This window comes from Microcaecilia unicolor, chromosome 12 (assembly GCF_901765095.1).
Source record: "Microcaecilia unicolor chromosome 12, aMicUni1.1, whole genome shotgun sequence".
NCBI classification, from domain to species: Eukaryota; Metazoa; Chordata; class Amphibia; order Gymnophiona; family Siphonopidae; genus Microcaecilia; species Microcaecilia unicolor.
This window is the reverse complement of record NC_044042.1, coordinates 32,970,211-32,989,419: the sequence shown is the minus strand read 5'-3', so window position 1 is coordinate 32,989,419 and position 19,209 is coordinate 32,970,211. Positions and strand designations below refer to the sequence as shown.

The window sequence follows — 19,209 nt, the reverse complement described above, 5'->3', positions numbered from 1 at the left end:
ATAGTGTAGAATAGCTGGTAAGTAAAAATCTGATAGCTTTTTTTGTGTGTTTGTTTTTATATAAAACATTCTGCTTGGATAGGGAGAGTTTGTGATATTTGAAAATACATTTTGCTTTAATGAAATTGCTAAACTTTAGAGTCAGAGACTTATCAATGAGGGATACATACAGTGGAAAGGACAGATACCAGCAACAGAATCAGATACTGGGCCAGCATGATCAGAAAAAGAAAGTCACCAGCCAACAAAGGTAGAAAAAAATCGTTTTATTTTCATTTTAGTGTTTGGAATATGTCCACTTTGAGAATTTACATCTGCTATCTTATTTTGCAATGTATAGCAGTTTCCAAGAGACATGGCTCCCAGTGAGCCAGTGTAAATGAGATGAAGAGACCCCCCCCCCCCCCCCACTGTAACAAAGACAGGAACATGCATAATCAAAGCTTAGGTCTCTGCAGTTACAAGGGCTGGCCATTCCTAATTATGCTAATAATTTTTAATAGGCTAAGTCCCACTGAAAAGCCTCTTTATAAAGGCAGTGCTTTCTCTGGAGAACAGTGTTAAGAAACAGCAGGAATTGTGTTTACTTTTTTAAACTGCTTTCCTGTGTAAGCTAATTTACAGTTTTCTAGTATATGCTTGACATTGAAGGGTGTGGTAGACCCTTTTGTCAGGTCTGGCTGGGCCTGTAGTTTTCAGTCTAAAGGAAAGACAGGTAGCAATGGAGAAACATCTAATGAGGAAGTGAGACGGGGGGGGGGGGGGGGGGCACCAACTGATAGTCTGCAGAGGGGCACCAGAGACCCTTGGCACGGCTCTGGCCACATGGCTTCTACCATTTGTGTGACTCCTATGATACACCTTCACATGAGATCAGCCAAATGGACTCTAGCCTCCCAGTGGTGCTAAGCTACAGGAGATCTAGAAGATGTCATCCGAGTGTCCCCAGAGCTTGTTGTTTCTCTGCTATGGTGGACCATTCAATCCAATTTAACTTTGGTGCTGCCATTCCAAATTCCTCAGCCTCAAAAAGTTCTGATATCGGACGCATCTCTCCTGAGTTGGGGAGCTCATGTAGATGGGCTTCACTCTCAAGGAGCCTGGTCTGTCCAGGAAACAGGTCTTCAGATCAACCTTCTTGAGCTCCGGACGATCTGGAGTGCTCTAAAGGCTTTCAGAGATCGGCTGTCTCATCAAATTGTGCTCATTCAAACGGACAACCAGGTTGAAATGTATTACACCAACAAGCAGAGGGACAATGGATCATGCCCTCTGTGTCAGGAGGCCGTCTGGATGTAACATAGTAACATAGTAGATGACGGCAGAAAAAGACCTGCATGGTCCATCCAGTCTGCCCAACAAGATAAACTCATATGTGCTACTTTTTGTGTATACCTTACCTTGATTTGTACCTGTCCTTTTCAGGGCACAGACCGTGTAAGTCTGCCCAGCACTACCCCGCCACCCAACCACCTGCCCCGCCTCCCACCACCGGCTCTGGCACAGACCGTATAAGTCTGCCCAGCACTATCCCCGCCTCTGACTCTGCCACCCTATCTCGGCTAAGCTCCTTAGGATCCATTCCTTCTGAACAGGATTCCTTTATGTTTATTCCACGCGTGTTTGAATTCTGTGGGCCCTCAACACAATTTGTGGTGCCGGGCTCGCCTACATGGCATGTTCCCTCGGGCCACTTATCTCACAGGCAAAAACAATAGTCTGGCCGACAGGCTGAGCAAGGTTATGCAACTGCACGAGCGGTCTCGCAGGATGGGCATTGCCCGCGAGATCTTCCGAGCCTGGGGCACCCCCTCGGTGGATCTCTTTACCACTCAACTAAATCACAACTCCCTCAGTATTGTTCCACACAGACTAGCATTGGATGACTTCCTCCTGCATTGGGGGACAGGTCTACTGTACGCATATCCTCCCATTCCTCTTATGAAGACTTTGTTAAAACTCAGCCAAGACCACATGACCATGATCTTGATCGCACCTTACCAGCCACGGCAGATCTGGTTCCCTTTTCTTCTGGAGCTATCCTCCGAAGAACCATGGAGATTGGAGTGTTTTCTGACCCTAATTATGCAGAACAAGGGATCTTTTCTTCATCCCAACCTTCAGTCTCTGGCCCTCACAGCCTGGACATTGAGAGCCTAGAATTTGCTTCCTTGGATCTTTCAGAGGGTGTCTCCTGGGTCTTGCTGGCTTCTAGGAAAGATTCTATTAAGAGGTGTTACTTTTTTAAATAGAGGAGGTTTGCCGTATGGTGTGAGGGCAAGGCCCTAAATCCTATTTCCTGCCCTACACAGACCCTGCGTTTGAATACCTTCTGCACCTCTCTGAGTCTGGTCTCAAGACCAACTCTGTAAGGGTTTACCTCAGTGCAATTAGTGCTTATCAACAACATGTAGAGGGTAAGCCCATATCTGGACAGCCTCTAGTTGTTCGCTTCATGAGAGGTTTTCTTTTTGTCAAAACCCCCTGTCAAACCTCAACCTGTGTAATGGGACCTCAATGTCGTTCTCACCCAGCTGATGAAAGCTCCTTTTGAGCCACTGAATTCCTGCCATCTGAAGTACTTGACCTGGAAGGTCATATCTTTGGTGGCTGTTACTTTAGCTCATAGAGTCAGTGAGCTTCAGGCCTTAGTGGTGGATGCACCTTATAGTAAGTTTCACCACAACAGAATAGTCCTCCACATGCACCCTAAGTTCCTGCCAAAGGTCGTGTCAGAGTTCCACCTGAACCAGTTGACTGTTTTGCCAACATTCTTTCCCTGACCTCATGCCCACCCTGGCAAGAGTGCCTTGCATACCCTGGACTGCAAGTGACAAGGCTCCACAGACAGTCTGCCCAACTTTTTGTTTCTTTTGATCCCAACAGGATGGGGGTCACCATCGGGAAATGCACATCTCTAACTGGCTGGCAAATTGCATTTCTTTCGCTTATGCTCGGGCTGGGCTGACCCTAGAGGGTCATGTCAAGGCTCACGTCAGAGCCATGGCTGCAACGGTAGCCCACTTGAGGTCAGCCATTGAAGAAATTTGCAAGGCTGCAACGTGGTCTTCGGTTCACACATTCACATCTCGTTACTGCCTTGAGCAGGATACCCGATGCGACAGTCGGTTTGGGCAGACAGTGTTGCAGAATCTGTTTGGGGTCTAGAATCCAATTCCACCCCCCCTGGGCCTGTTTTATTCTGTTCCAGGCTGCACTCTCACTCAGTTTATTTATAGTTTCAGGTTAATCTGAGTTATGTCCTCGCCATTGTGAGGCCCAATTGACCAATGTTTGTTGTTTTCAGCGAGCCTGGATGCTAGGGATACCCCAATTGTGAGAACTAATGACATGCTTGTCCTCAGAGAAAGCAAAGATACTTACCTGCAGCAGGAATTCTCAGAGGACAGCAGGCATTATATTCTCACAAACCCTCCCACCTCCCCTTGGAGTTGTCTCTTTTGTTCATTTCTTATGCTGTAGTATTTAACTGCTGTAACCGTGCTCTCGTGGCAGGCGGGAAGGCACTCGTCCATGCGCGGTGGAGCACGTCTCATGCTCCACAAAGCTCTGTTAAGCTTGTTATAAGCTCCGGACCAGGCAATGTGGCGCAGCGTTATCAATTGTGAGAATATAAGGCCTGCTGTCCTTGGAGAATACCTTATTACACCACTGTGATGCATTGGGATTTGGTGATAACACATGGACCTAGGTGGGTTCTTTTCTTTCAAATAGGCAATTTTTAAAATTAAATTTGATGGTATCTGATCTAGGGCTAGAAGTTTGCAATGAGAAGCTCTTTAAGGCTCCCCATTGACCCATCTACTTTTAATATTTATTTATCCTTGTGAAAGGGTTATGAACTAAGGGGTCCTTTTACAAAGCCGTGATAAAAAGTGGCCTGCGGTAGTGTAAGCATGTCTTTTGGGCAAACGCTGGGCCATGTTTTACCACGTCTAGGAAAAAGGACCCTTTTTAAGGGGCTGGAAAAATGGACATGTGCTAAAATTGAAACCAGCTCGTGTCCATTTTCGGCCTGAGACCTTACCTTACCACCACCTATTGACCTAGTGGTAAGGTCTCACGTGCTATCCACATGGTAAGCATGCAGTGCGCTGTTTCTACCATGGGATTTCGGAATTGCCGTCCGGCTCACGTGCTAGCCGATCTGGTGTCCGCAGTTTAGTAAAAGGGCCCCTAAGTGCCTATTACTCTCTATTATTCTGCAGATGACATTCTTATTCTAGCTAAAGTATCACCACAAACCATGGATTTAACCCATCTCTAGTCAGGTTTGGCAGCAGTGGCTGATTGGCTGCAGCAGCATCGGCTACTTTTGAACATTAATAAAACTAGAGCCTGCTGGATCACTGGGAATAGTAGAATGTGCCATACTTTGCAACCTATATTGTTTGGAAAACCGATTACCCCTATGACCAGTTTTAGATATTCAGGGTTTATGACTGATTATGCCCTGTTCTTTGGTAAACAAATATCAGTCATTGCAAAGAAGGCATTCTACGTACTAACACAAATACGCTCCACTGGGGGATATTTTGATGAAAAAGCCTTTCAGATTTTAAACCATGCTCTATAGTTATAAGGTTAACACAGTACACCTAGGTCTTCCTAATAGTCAAGAGGTTCCAAACATTGCAGAATATTACTATTAGGCTTTTAGGTAATTCCCGATTGTATGAGCATGCTACCCCTACATATATTAAAGTATCACTGGCTGCCTATTTCTTATAGATACAAGTTTTAAGCACTTTGCTTAGCACATAAAGCCCTACGGGAGCAGGAGCCATTATATCCAAGTTGATGGATTGTCTTGTATTCGCCTGTGAAGTGCCATAGGTCACTTCGAGATCATAGGATGTCAGTACCACCTTTAGCAAGGGTGCACTGGGTGGTTATACAGGAGAGGGCTTTTTTTCTGGCAGGGGCCAGCTCTTTGGAACAATCTGCCCAAGGAGATTAGGGCAGAACCTGTCTCTAACAAACTTAAGGTTTTATTCAAAACATATTTTTTCAAGTTGGCTTTTGGTTTGTAGTCCCAGGAGATAGGAGATTCAGCTTGCATTGATTTTGCTGTATTATGTTAGTAGTAGGAATGACTGACCTTTTGCTATAAGTGTGATAAGTCTTTCCTGTACTAATGGAGTTCTTTTGTTATTTTAAGTTTTATTTTAATTCTTGTTTTAATTGAATATTTGACTTTGTTTGTAAACCACCTATATCTGAAAAGATGGGTGGTATATCAAGTTAAAGATAAAGACAAATGGGGGTTTTCCTATTCAACATATGCTGATGATATCCAGCTCCACTTACCTATAGATGATTATGATGTAGGACAACAGGAATGGATTTCAGATTGCATGAGTTAGATTGTTGGTTTCCTCAGAATGGGATCATCTGGAATGTAAGTAAATTGACCACATGGTTTTGCAGAGGCTTATTCATTTGAGAGTATTAGGGGTGATCCCAGAATATGAAGGACTAGAATCACATCAAATTTCACAGGTAGTTAAACAAGTTTATTTCAAGATGCAGTTCATTAGAAAATTAGGCCTTTTTTTTTTCTAATAAGGGTGTATTTGAAAGGTTGTACAGTCACTTATGTGCTTTCTGGATTATTTTAATGCTTTATATATATATATATAGGTCTACTGGGGAAATTACTGCAAAAATTATAGGTAGCCCAAAATACAAAGAGTACAAGCAGAACAAATGCTTTACAATTACTCTCAAGGCTTGCATTAGTTGCCTATCAAGCTCATTTTCAAAGCACTTAGCCTCCCAAAGTTCCATAGAAACCTATGGAACTTAGCCTCCCAAAGTGCTTTGAAAATATGCCTCTATGTGTTAATGTGGTATGTTTAAGGTTAAAATGTAATGTACCTCTTGAATTATGTCCCCTGTATTCCCACGCCTAAGCTATGTATGTCCCAGAAAGTTTTGCTGACTATTGTGGATAATGCTACATTTTACAAACAAAAGTAGAGGGAAAAAGGCTTTCAGGCAAGTGGAGGATGGCTGGAATTAATTGCCTGATGAACTGAGAAACTTACCTTTTATTGAGGGATTTGGAAAGGCCTTCAAGTTGTATATTTAGAGAGAATATTGTCAGAGTCTACATGTTTATTATTTTGGGTGTTTTTAGAACATATGTTCTTTTATCTCTGTAAACCATTTTGAGTGGCTTTGTCAAGAAAGGGTCTATAAAGGTTTTTAAATAAATAAAATAAAATAAAATATATAAATAAATGAACAGTGATTGCTCCAATGCACAGATTGCTACACTCTAAACTGCAGTTGCTGGAGCAGTCACTCATCTCTTGTGCATTAGATAACAAATACAAAGTTCAGCCATGTCCCAGCTTCTACGCCAAATCCAAGAAGACAGGAAGAGCCTCCACGGAAAGTCAAAGCAAAACAGCAAAAGTAGAGGCTGACAAATGCGCAAACCAATAGGGAGATAATCTCAAAAAACAGTTTATTCAGAATATTCATATCAATATCAAGGACCCGACACGGTCCGTGTTTCGGCGCCAAAGCGCCTGCCTCAGGGGTCACAATCAACTTTCTACAAAAAAACAGGACAAATTAAAAACATAATATTAAGAGATTTCAAATAAAATATATCCGCCTTAATAAAATATGTAGCCAAACATATACGGACATTCATAATGGTATTGCAAATTTGTAAATGTATACTGATAAATTATGTAAAAAAATGTTAATATATTATAATTATGTGAGCAGCTTCTACGCCAACAATTACCATAATCACTCTGTAGATACAGAACCAGCATTAAATAAGGCTAATGTTCAAAGGACCATTTAAGTACCATGTCAGGCAAGAACTTAAAATTTTGGATATGGTCATAAGGAAAAGTTTTTTTTTCAGTTATTAATGCTAAGAGAATAGAAATGTATCAGTTGTATATAAATAAATGCATATACCAGTGCAATCAAAAATATAAGGGTTTGTCTGATCATTCAGCTGAAGAACAAGAGAGAAGCTCTCAGACTAACTGGCAAACGCAGAGCATGGTTGGAAATTGATTAGATATGCTTTGCTTATAAAATATTCAAAACAGCCTCTTACACTTCAGCCACAGCCATCAGCCCAAGGAAACTGGTATGACTCAGAACCTCTGGTTTAAGGGATGCCCTAGTATGGGGACAAAGTAAAAGACTATAAATATCAAAAGCTTCAAGGTACTACCTTACAAACTTTCATTAGTCACAGATGACCAACTACCATAGCAAGAGAATCTACCCACCCATACAGAAAAATCTTCTACTAGTGCAGCAGGCTCCTCACGATCTTGGGTCAGTCTATCTCCACTGCCTAAGGTACAAAGTGCAAGCCCTACGGAGACAGGAAAATACCTACTGTACCTGAATGTGACTCACCTTGAGCTAAAACTGAAAAAGGAAGAGTTAAATCCAAAATCCCTTCCCTTGATTCCATTTGTTTTAGCATTCTTTCATTAAGCTTTTTCACTTAGGTAACTCTTGCCTTCTACAGAGCTTGTTCTTTCTTCAGAAGCTCCCAGCCTCTCATTATGCTCCATATCATGACAAATATCTGCTGTTTGCTGGCTATTTTCTCTCCTAAAATCTTCTGACAAATTTTGTGCAGATTATGTTGAATTCCTCGAGTTTACTCCCACCTCCTTACTTTACTCAATCCAGCTCTGCTTCACATATGGCACCTCTTCCAGCTCAGTGTTGGCTGTTGGGCAAGTACATTTATCCAGTAGTGATGATTTCTTCATCAGCATCTTAGGATACATCCCTGTATAGTGTGAAGTTTTACAATTCAGTGCTCCTAAAGAAAATTTTCTCCCAATGCTGCTGCATAGCTAAACCCAACTCTTCACTCAGAGCTGCATCATATCTGTAAAGATGTGTCTTAGTGCCATTACAGTATACCATACCCCTCAGGTCTGTAGTATACAAGACCACCTATTAAAAAGCTATCAATTCCACAGGATCTGAATACGATCATTACTCAGATAATGAGATTCCCCACTGAGCTCATGAAAAATACTCAAATGAAGTACCCTGACCTGGAGGGTCCTCTTTTGATAGCATAATACTAACTAGAAGAGCTAGTGAACTTTAAGCACCAGTTTCTTATCCACGTTATCTACATAATAGGGTGATTCCCCCAAGACAGTATTACTGCACATAAACCCGTGAATAGCACTTCCAGCTTTCTAAAGCTCCATCAGCTCTGCACACATTGGAATGTCAAAGAGCTCTAGCTTGCTATTTATTTAAACTCAGTGTAACTGCACTGCTTCTTTGTGGACCTAAACAAAATAATTCTCGAAAGTCTGTCACAGACACATTATGCTAGTTCAATGAAAAAGCAAAGCTATAAAGAAAATTCACATCAGTAATTTATTTCTCATTTTGTTTTTTGCCAATTTCTATTCTGCAGGACCTAAAAACAATATCAATTTCAGTGGAGAACAATACATAAAACATCTTGGGAGCTGCAGTGTCAGAACTCTGTCAAACTAGCTAACCAACTGTAGTGCTCAATGCTAGGAATTAACAGGGATGCACCCAGTTAAAATTGATCAGATCAGGAGTATGGTTAATTCCCATTTCCTTCCAGTTAAATGTGCAAAGTGGCAAAAGAGCCCTCCATATTTTCACATGCCATTACCGTCAAAATATTACTTTTGAAAAGGCAGTTCTTCAAAGCCTCGTCAACTGACTTATAGGCAAACTCTTGCGATTTAAACACTGGGCTGCCTAATGTTATTTACTAATAGGTAGAAGGTAATCCTCAGCTTTGAGAATTTCCCCTCGTGTGGTCAATTCATCCTGATTGTCATACAAAGCAACACTGCATACCAGAAATGCGGGTTGTCCACAGACTGTCACATAAACCATGGAAAATGGATGGGATTTATATAAACCACTTTGATTGTAACCACAGAAAGGAAGCATATCATTATATACAGGTACTTATGTTGTACCTAGGGCAATGGAGGGTTAAATGACTTGCCCAAAGTCACAAGAAGCTGCAATGGAAATTGAACCCAGTTCCCCAGGTTCTCAAGCCACTGTACTAACCATTAGGCTACTCCTCACATAGCATCCTAGCTTCCTGGGAAGTTGTCTAAACTCTGAAACAACAAAACTAAAACCCTCCAAGGGAAACTCATAAAGCAATATCAATAGGCAAAAAAGTAACCCTACGAGTGTTGATGAGATCCAAAATATAAAACAATAAAAGATGTGCAAACCTCTACAACTAAATAATTTGGGAGTTCTTTTACAAAAGGCATGTTAGTGATTTTAGAAAGTTAAAAATAAGCGTGCGCCACATGCTAGAGATGTTCATATATTCCTACGGATGTCTCTAGTGAGTGCTAATCATTAGCATGCACTAAAAATGCTTCCGCGCCTTTATAAAAGAACCCCTAAGTGATGGGAGCCCTCAGAATCCCTACCACCTTCCAATGAGGGGGAAAACAGGGAAGATTTCAAAATCCAGGTCTAAAACTGCTGATGAATGGGAACCATGTTACCCTTAAGAGAGGCAGGTAAACCACTGTATATAGCACTTTTCACACCATCATTGGCACTCCCAATGTGTTGTGCCAAAATCAAAGTGCAAAAACACTTATTAAGAGTCACAGTTCATACGTAGTCCAACAAGCACTTATCCGTGTAGTTAAAACATTCAATGTGTAATCCAAACTGCTGTTGTTTGCTGTTCTATTTGGTTTTGCTGTGTTGCAGTGTGTAGGTGGTTATGTTGGGTCAGTGGGATATGCCTTTTTGAACAGGTTGGTTTTCTTTAAAGAGATGGTAAAATATAGGAAGACAGTTAGGAGCGTCAAATCTCTCCTCAGTCTCAACAAAAGCGAAGTTTAGGATTTGGTTAAATTTGTTAGATCCACGTCTCAAGTTCTCAAGGAACCATAATGGCAATAAAATTGTGTTTTTGGAAACATGAGTAGTAAAAAACGGTTTGATATTGTCAACTATAGTATATTGTAAAGGAGTGGAAAAGAATATCTACCTTCAATATACTAGTTGTCATCCTCGACGCTTACCCAGTCCCTTCCTATTAGTCAATTTTTATGAGTGAGACATATTTGCTCTACTGAGGTGGAATTTAAACATAAGGCTGATATATCAACAGTTCCTGTGTAGGGGCTATCCTCATTCTGTTTTGAGAAAAGCATTTCTGGGATAAGCAGTATAAAATGTTTTGTACTTTTTTGGGATCTTGCCAGGTATTTGTGATCTGGATTGGCCACTGTTGGAAACAGGATGCTGGGCTTGATGGACCTTTGGTCTTTCCCAGTATGGCAATACTTATGTACAGGCTAAATATGCTAATCCTCAATTGTTACTACAGGAACAATCCAGAGAACCTCTGGATAGACTTTGCGTAGTCACATACTCTGATCAGGCACAAAAGTTGGCAGCCAGTATTAAGAGAGCACTGGAATATATTGACATCCCATCAAGTCTTTTCATCATGTATAGCATTTAGGCGTCCAAGAAATTTATCTCATTACTTATTACAGTCTGATACAGTCCATCGTGAATTGATTTGCGATGAACAATTGGGCTGCCATAGACCGTATGGCAAATGTAATATGTGTGAAACATCCTTGAACTGTTCGTAGTGGACTAATCATATTACACATAAAAATATAAACTACATTCAAGGACATCATATGATTCAGTGTTTGTGGTATATGTGATAATATCTCCTTGTAAAAAGATATATGTAGTATGCACCACACGGAAGATTAGGGCGCGTCTACAGGAACACTGTAGTAGATTACACACTGTATTTAACCTCTCCTATAGTATCCTGTTGTATTGATTTCAGACATTCCTTTGGGGATTTGATGTGGGTTATCACTGAAAATATTTGGGACTCGTATCATGGTAACTGGTTTAGAATACTTGCAGCTCCATGAGCAATATTGGATTATGAGCTGAAGGCTATCAAACCTAAAGGACTCAATGACTGCATTGAATGGAATACAATTGTTTAAAGTGGACATTTATCAATAAAGTTGAGTTGAGAGGTCATCTGCCAGTTTTATTGGGGATGGCGTCCTCTGGTTGCAGTCGCCATTTTGAGAGCATATTTCTGAGAGTAAAACAAGTCTCTTTTTCTCCAGTGCCAAAGTGGGGCTCCTGAGGAAGAATTTCGAAAAAAGGCTTTGTAGAGCCTGGCTATAAGAGCAGCATTTTGGATAACAAATTGAATGTTTTAACTACACGATAAGTGCTTGTTGGACTTTATATGAATTGCGACTCTTAGAAGACGTTATTGCATGTGTGTTTTTGTACTTTATTGATTTTGGCACAACACATTGGGAGTGCCGATGATGATGTGAAATGTTATACACAGAGGTTTACCAGCCTTTGTTAAGGGTAACATGGTTCCCATTCATCAGCAGGTTTAGACTTGCATTGTGAAATCTTCCAAGTTTTTTTCCCTCTTATTGGAGGGTGGTAGGGATTCTGAGGGCTCCCCCATCACTAAATTATTTAGTTGTAGAGGTTTGCACGTCTTTTATTGTTTTATATTTTGGATCTCATCAACACTCACTGGGTTACTATTTTGCCTATTGATAAAGTGAAACAGACTGAGGTGAATTCTCAAGGTAGTGGAAATGCAGGAATTCAAGTACATACTCAGAAAAACCTATGAAGGTTTTCAGAGTAAGCCACTGTTGGTGCCACCAGGAGATTATCACCTACTGGTGTTTGTGAGTTATCCTATTTTCTATGGACAACCCATGACAGATCAGGAAGTTCACTTTAATAGTATGTATTTTACTGCTTTAAAAGGAGGAAACACTTTACAGAGGAACAACTTTCAGGATTAACCTACTTCATTCCAGTCTTCAAGTTTATTATCAGAAAGATCAAGTTCTGAAACGTGGGCACAAAAGGCAGCAATTTCATTTTCATCCCCAGCGCATCTTATCCCACAACTATTCAACACCAAAATGCTGGGAAGATTCAGGCGGTCTAAGAGGAAAGAAATGCACTTCATGAAGAAAAACCTTTGAATATGTGAAAAGAACTACATCTTTCAATATGCTATCATCAGATATATAGCCAACCCATAGGAACTGTAGCATGCAGTATAGTAACCAGTACATAGCAGCAGAAAATGGCAGCCTGCATACAGGAATCTCTCAATGTTTGTGACAAAGTGAAATGTCTTTTGCATTTCTAAGGAAGGGTTGGGAAGGGAGGTTAATTTACACGAAGCAGCAGTTAGAAGCTTAAGTTCTTACAGGGTAGATTGGTTGGCCCACTTTTTTTTTCTGTTATGACTTTTCAAGACTAAGCTTCTCTAGGGAAGAAAATTGTTCCATTTTCTGCATATTACCTCTTTCACTTAACACCCACTGCTTTAGGGCTTCCTGAACTGTGCATCATGACCCCAAATGGGGTCACAAACCTGCATTTGGGGTCGTGACATGGGTGGGCTGTCAACAGGTATGTCACCAGCCCATGCCTCCACATGCTTTCTGTGGTTGCAGATAATCTGAGTCAGGTCTTCATTTAGCGGGTCAGCTGTGACTGGGAATGCTATAGAGACAGCATTCTTGGACCCCAGAGGCAGGAGTCATGATCACTGCTTAAGGATGACACCTCGAAACCAGATTCGGTCGGGGCTACTGATTTCATGGTTCTGGAATAAGCATTGGTGCATGGCCCATGGATGAGGATCGAAGCACACCCCCCAAGTAGTCCAGCGTTTGGGAAGGCGTTAGGCTGCACTTCAGGAAGCTGATCACCCAACCAAGCGACTGAAGCAACCCGACCACTTTGTCGGTTGCCCGCTGACTCTCCTCAAAAGAAGACGCCCGCACAAGGCAGTCATCTAAATAGGGATGGACCTGAATCCCTTCCTTCCTGAGATAGGCCGCCACTACTACCGGGACCTTGGAAAAGGTCCGAGGAGCTGTGGCTAGGCCGAAGGGCATCGCTTTGAATTGAAAATGACGACCGAGCACTGCAAAGCGAAGAAAGCGCCTGTGGGGAGGCCAGATTGGAATGTGTAAATAGGCCTCTGAGATTGAAAGAGGTCAAAAACTCCCCTGGCTGTACCACTATGATCACGGATCGGAGGGTTTCCATGCGGAAAAGCCAAACCCGTAAGGACCTGTTGACACACTTGAGATCTAAGATGGGTCGCCAAGAACCGCACTTTTTTGGCACCACAAAATAAATGGCGTATCGACCGCACCCTCTTTCTGCTGGGGGTACGGGCTAGATGGCACCCAGCCGTTGTAAGTTGTGGAGGGTGTATCAAATGGCCCGCACCTTGGCAGGACATTTGCAAGGAGATTCAAGAAAAGAGTCTACTATCGGACGAGCCAATTCTAACTTGCAGCCATCTCTGATAACCTCCAAGACCCATTCGTCTGATGTTACCACTCCACCAGGAATAGGGAACGTCTGCCCCCAATAACCGGGTGGGTATGGACCAGGGCCCCATCATTGGGCGGACCTGGCTGCGGGCTGGTTTCTGTTACCAGAAAGGAAGGCCCACCTGTCACCGCAAAAGGGCTGAGGCCTCTGAGAAGACATTGCTCTTTGAAAAGAGGCCCCACGACCTGGACGGTAAAGCCATGTATCCCTAAACTTAGGTCTAGGTACCGCTGGTTGAAAAAACTTGGACATGTCCTCCAGGAGGCGCTGGCCCTTAGAGTCACAGAGGTCCTTCACAATCTGTTCTAAGTCTGTCCCAAACAAAAGCTTTCCCCTAAAAGGAAGCCTTGCTAAACGTGACTTAGAGGCCACGTCTGCAGTCTAGTGCTGTAACCACAGCCAGCGACGCACGGTGACCACTCAAAAGATCATAAAGAAGATCCACAAGGAAGGCTAAACCAGACTCCAAGGCCGGCAAAACAGCCGCGAGATCTTCCAGAAAGGAGGCTTTCTGTACCCACGATAAGCATGCCTGCGCCGCATAGGAGCCACAAACTGAGGCCTGAAGGGAAAGGGCCGCTACTTCAGAGGACAGCTTCAAGCAAGTCTCCAACTTACGATCCTGAGGGTCCTTGAGTGCTGTGCCACCCTCCACAGGAAGAGTGGTTTTCTTAGTGACCGCTGTGATTAAGGAATCCACCATAGGGACCTTCAGCAAGTCTAAGTCAGGAGCAGGTAGCGCGTAAAGACGCAACATAGCTCTAAGCAACCTTAAGCCCACTGTCTGGCGTATCCCACTGTGCCGAAATAAGGATCTTCATGGCCTCATGCACATGAAAGGAACGAGGTGGGCATTTGGTGCCAGACATAATAAAGGGCACTGCACCTGTTCCCCATGATGATTCAGGGGGGAAATGGCCAAAACCTCAAAAGCCCTAACAATCAGGGAGGGAAGCTCTTCCCTGCGAAAAAGGCGTGCAGCCTTTGGATCATCTCCCTCCTCAGAGGGCAGGGTGACTTCCCCTGCCAAATCCAAAGATTCTGAGGGAGAGCCCGGAGACAAAACCGGGCCATTGGTGTCAGATAGCTCCTCGGGATCCAAAATCTCCACCCAGGAATGTTTTGGCAGGAAAGAGAGAGGCTGCAACAACCGAAGTTTGCTGAGGAAGAGACGGGGCTGCCTGAAGAGAAGCTCCTGACTTCTTCAAAAGAAAGGCATTGTGCATTAACAAAACGAAATCCGGGGAAAAAGGAACTGAAAGGGACTCCCCTGCTCCCTGTACATCGCTTCCTCCATCGGAGCCTGTGCCACAGAAGCGCGCTGCGCCTCTTGCAAATCAACCACCACGTGCAGAGCAGGTTGCGCCTGAGAGGAAAAAATAGTGCCCGCTGATGGGCGCTGCACTAACTGCCCCGAGAAAAATGCTGAAACTATCCCCTGCGCTTCCGACTCACCGTACACCTGAGGGGAACAAACGTCGCGTTGAACACCCGCTGTGGGCTGATGGCAGCAGGACTCACACTCCCCCGATGCTGCTCTCCAGCCCCCACACCGGGAGCAGTGCTTAGCCGCCTCAGAAGGCACTGACATGCTCCACAAACGCCTGCCCCAAAACTGACTCGGCAGAACGTCTAGTTCCTCCGTATGATTAAACAAAAACAAAGTCTCTTACCTTTTTTTTTTTTTCAGGAGAGAAAGGAAACACCCGATCAGGTCAACAGCCCCGGGCAACGGAGGAAAGGCAGGGGGAGACCGGGAGGGACCTGGCACTACCAGATGTACACCACAAGCTGCAAACAGCCACTCAACCTCCGTCTGTGCTAAACGAGGCCCAAAGGACACCAGTAACCAGATCAAACCAGAGCTGCACAGAGATGTCCCTCCACCTGCTAGATAGAGAGAATACTAAGGTTCAGCTGGCTGCACAGGTCCACATATAGCAAACCTCAGAGGTTCTCTCTATCTCCACCTGCTGGTAGAGGGACACAACCCACAAGTCTCTGGATTGATCTGTGGGACGCCATGGAATTTGCTTTTGTCTTTTCTTTCCATACCCTGCTCTTGGGGATTTCTTTTGTCCACCCCCCCCCCCCCCCCAGCCATAACTACATGTATAAATTATTTTTAAATTGTTTCCTATGTTATTTTTACATTGTAATATTGACCGTACATAACCTCTTTTCTGCCTTTTTTGCATGCTGTCCAACCTTATACAACTGATAAAATTTAAAAACAAATTGTACTGAACTGTTAAATTACAGCAACTCCTGCTTTGTGCAAGTCATAAAATTCATATGCTAGAAGGGAAGTTGCAAAAATATGTCTGCAGAACCAACCTTTCATGGGTGAACCCTGAGGTCCTGCTGGAACATGCACCCCAACTCCAGGTCCCCGACGATATGGAAAGTTCTCAGGACTGTACTTCTCACACAGAACCTGCATAAAGCTTCTTCCACAGGATGGCTCCATATTCCTTTCCTTAAAGGGAGGATATGTTATATTTGGACAATATAAAAACATAAGAAAATATACTTTAAAATAACAAATTTGTGTGTTGACATTTTTATGATGTCTAGAATTCTTCTTTAATGTATAAACTTGCATATGGTTATGGCTACTAACCAACAGCAGAATACATTCCAAAAGGCCTGATGACATGCTTGGTTATTCAGAGGGGAAGGAAGGAGACACACAAACAGTGATCTATAAAAAGGTCTTTTCCCTGTAGAGAACATGGCTAAAATGGGGCAGTTGCAAATTGATTTTTTTATATGAAGTATCATCAAATTGTTTGTCTTGTGGCTCATTGTAATAAGTTATTTCAGATACAGTTCCGATGTATTCTATTTCAGTTTTTGTGTTTCCACTCAAGAGGGAAGTACTCAGTGGTGTGATGGAGTAGGCTCTAATGGGCTCACAAGAGCCATTTTAAAAGTTTTTTAATAATTTTGGGAGCCGGTTGTTAAAGTAGGCTCCCCCATGGCTACTTTAACAACTGGCTCCCAAAATGTGGGCTTGGGCCCCCTCCTCAATTCTCTTTTATGTTGCTGGTGAGGATGCTGAGCCCTGCCAGCCAAGTAAATAGACTGCTGCTGCTCGCCATTCCTTGTTTCCAGCTCTGAGCAGCAGGCTGGGACTCCTCATGTATACGGGAGAAGTCCCAGCTTGCTGCTCAAAGCCAGAAACAAACAGGGAGTGGTGGGAGTCCATTTATTGGCTGGTGGGGCTTGGCATCCCTGCCAGCAAAGATATGCTTAGTGTGCCTGCGGGGGGGGGGGGGGGGGGGGGGGGGGAGAGGAATGTATTGTCCCCCCCAGCCCCCCCCCAAACTGCAGGGCTGGCTACACCCTGAGAGAACCCATTGTTAAAAATTTACCAGCATACCCTTTTGGGAGTACTCCATGTTGAGTCTGGCCTTAAGGAATCTGATGCAGAATGTCATGCAGAGACACTGGAGTTAAGCTACTGCTCTTCATTGGTGTTTGAGATGGAGAATTTGGTGATAAAGGCTACCATTCCTACTCTAAAAGCAGTTGCCATAACTGCCATATTGGCTTCTTCCCTCTGTTCACCCAGGATACTATCTCATTTTCCACTATTTCCCCTGCTTTCGCATAAGCAACACTTGAGCAGGAGCTGAACAGGAGAATCGACCAGATCTTTTGGGCTCCTCAGCTGATTCAAGAAGTTAGCATTAAGTGCCTTGGCTCTGGCTGTGTTGGTAGTACAGCTAGTCCTCAAGACCCATAACTCTAGGTAATTAGACATTTGTGCACACACACACCGGGATTCTACATATGCAACTTAATTTCTAAGTGAAAATTGACACATATTCTATAACAATGCACATAACTTAATTGGTAAATTAGTTAACAAGTGCTGTCAATTGGATGTCAACAAGCAATTATCAGCACTAAATGGCATTAAAATGTACACGTATAACTCAAGCGTATGCTGTAACATGGTACGCTTAAATTCTAAGTTGCATAGTTGAAACAGGGGAGTGGCCATGGGAAAGGCGTGGGTATTTCTAAAATCTATGTGCATTGTTATACAATAAATTCACTTTGCACCTAATTTAGATGTCGGGATTTATGCCAAGTAAAACATGGCATAAATGGCAGCAACTAAATTTGGTCGTGTGGAAAGGCACTCGGCGTATTCTATATACTGCATGGAAATTTAAGCCTAGTCTATAAAATATAGGCGCACTTTATAGAATACTCCTAGGCGTATTTTTTTCCATCCAGAATCCAGCCCACAATGTCTCGACACTCTTTGGCACAGAAGTCTAATTAATTCAGCAAAGTGGGAAGCCTTTTCTGCTCCTTGAAGCGCCAGCCTCCCCCCCACCCCGGATGATATTGCCACAGCAATTCTGCCTAAGATTCAGAGACCCTACTCATTTCAGAGTGTTGAGGAGTCCTGAAATATGTTTTATAGAGCTGAGAATTTTCACTTTTAATAAAATGGATTTTCCAGACCTCTCTTTGGACCCTGTTCCTTTACAGGCCAGAAGTAGGTCATCTGTGAAGGATCCCCCTATACTACTTTCTGACCAGGAGATAGGTAAGGTAGTTCCATTTACGTTGCCAGAAGATAACTCAAAGTACTTATGTTGGGCTTCTTAAAATATCTGGATGTCCAAAAAGAGTTGGTCGCAGTGCCTGTCCACTAATTTTTTAAGGAAGTACAGATGGCTAAGTTCATTAATGGTGCTTCCTGTTTCTAAGAAAGCAGGAATGTAGCATCACATCCATGAAATCCTTACATTCACAAAAATACAATTAATATACCTATCTATGGTTGCTGAATTTGTGCTGGGAAGCACGAGGAGTCCAAAAAACATTTCTTGGTACTCCTAGGTCACGATCCCAAGACGCTGGACCTTTTTGTTAAAGAAGGTTGGCCAGGACCCTATAATATAACAGTTTATTTTTATAGCCTGCAATACCACACAGTTTGATACAGGTTCCATACAAAGAAGCTGGACAAGCTAGGAATTTTAAAAACAATCACACAGAGAAAAGCTAATACAATCAATTTCTACCACATTTTTGAAATAAGTATGACTTAAGCAATCGTCTAAAGTTTACATAACCCAATGCATTAACTATGAATGAAGAAATGTCTTTACCTAACATAGCTGCCTGATAAGAAAATAAAGAATCAATACATTTCTTTCTTTCTTACTTTACCCTTCAATCCCATTGCAAACTGGACATTTGTCCAAACAATCTCATGTCATCCACTCCTCAACAATTTATAACAGACATAACTAATCACCTGAATTATATGTTACAAAATGGAATCTTCCCAAAGGAGAAAGGAAGCATTCTACTCACACCCAAACCCACAGACACAAAGAAAAGTGCAAGTGAAATAACTAACTACAGGCCAGTAGCATCTATTCCCTTAATAACCAAATTAATGGAAGGACTAGTGACCAAACAACTCACAAACTATTTAAATAAATTCTCAATACTCCACGATTCCCAGTCAGGATTTCGGTCTAACCATAGTACTGAAACAGTACTAGTCACTCTCATGACCAAATTCAAACAAATAATTGGATCAGGAAAAAATATACTACTTCTACAATTTGACATGTCAAGCGCTTTCGATATGGTCGATCACGGAATACTACTACATATCCTTGAGTTCTTCAGAATTGGAGGAAACGTCCTCAATTGGTTCAAGGGATTCCTAACCACACGATCATACCAAGTGACATCTAACTCGACTACTTCAGC

The 19,209-nt window shown here is 42.7% G+C and overlaps 1 protein-coding gene across 1 annotated transcript in view; it reads right to left on the bottom strand.

Annotated features, from left to right (window-relative positions):
- The window catches only part of TBCEL (tubulin folding cofactor E like), a 53,856-nt gene that overhangs the window by 25,737 nt on the left and 8,910 nt on the right, over positions 1–19,209 (bottom strand). Inside the window, exons 2-3 of the mRNA XM_030221522.1 lie at positions 15,793–15,934; positions 11,900–12,039 (exon numbers count right to left, since the gene is read on the bottom strand). Of these exons, the coding sequence (XP_030077382.1) occupies positions 11,900–12,039; positions 15,793–15,925 (273 nt within the window). The 5' untranslated portion in view covers positions 15,926–15,934. The remainder of the gene's footprint in view (positions 1–11,899; positions 12,040–15,792; positions 15,935–19,209) is intronic.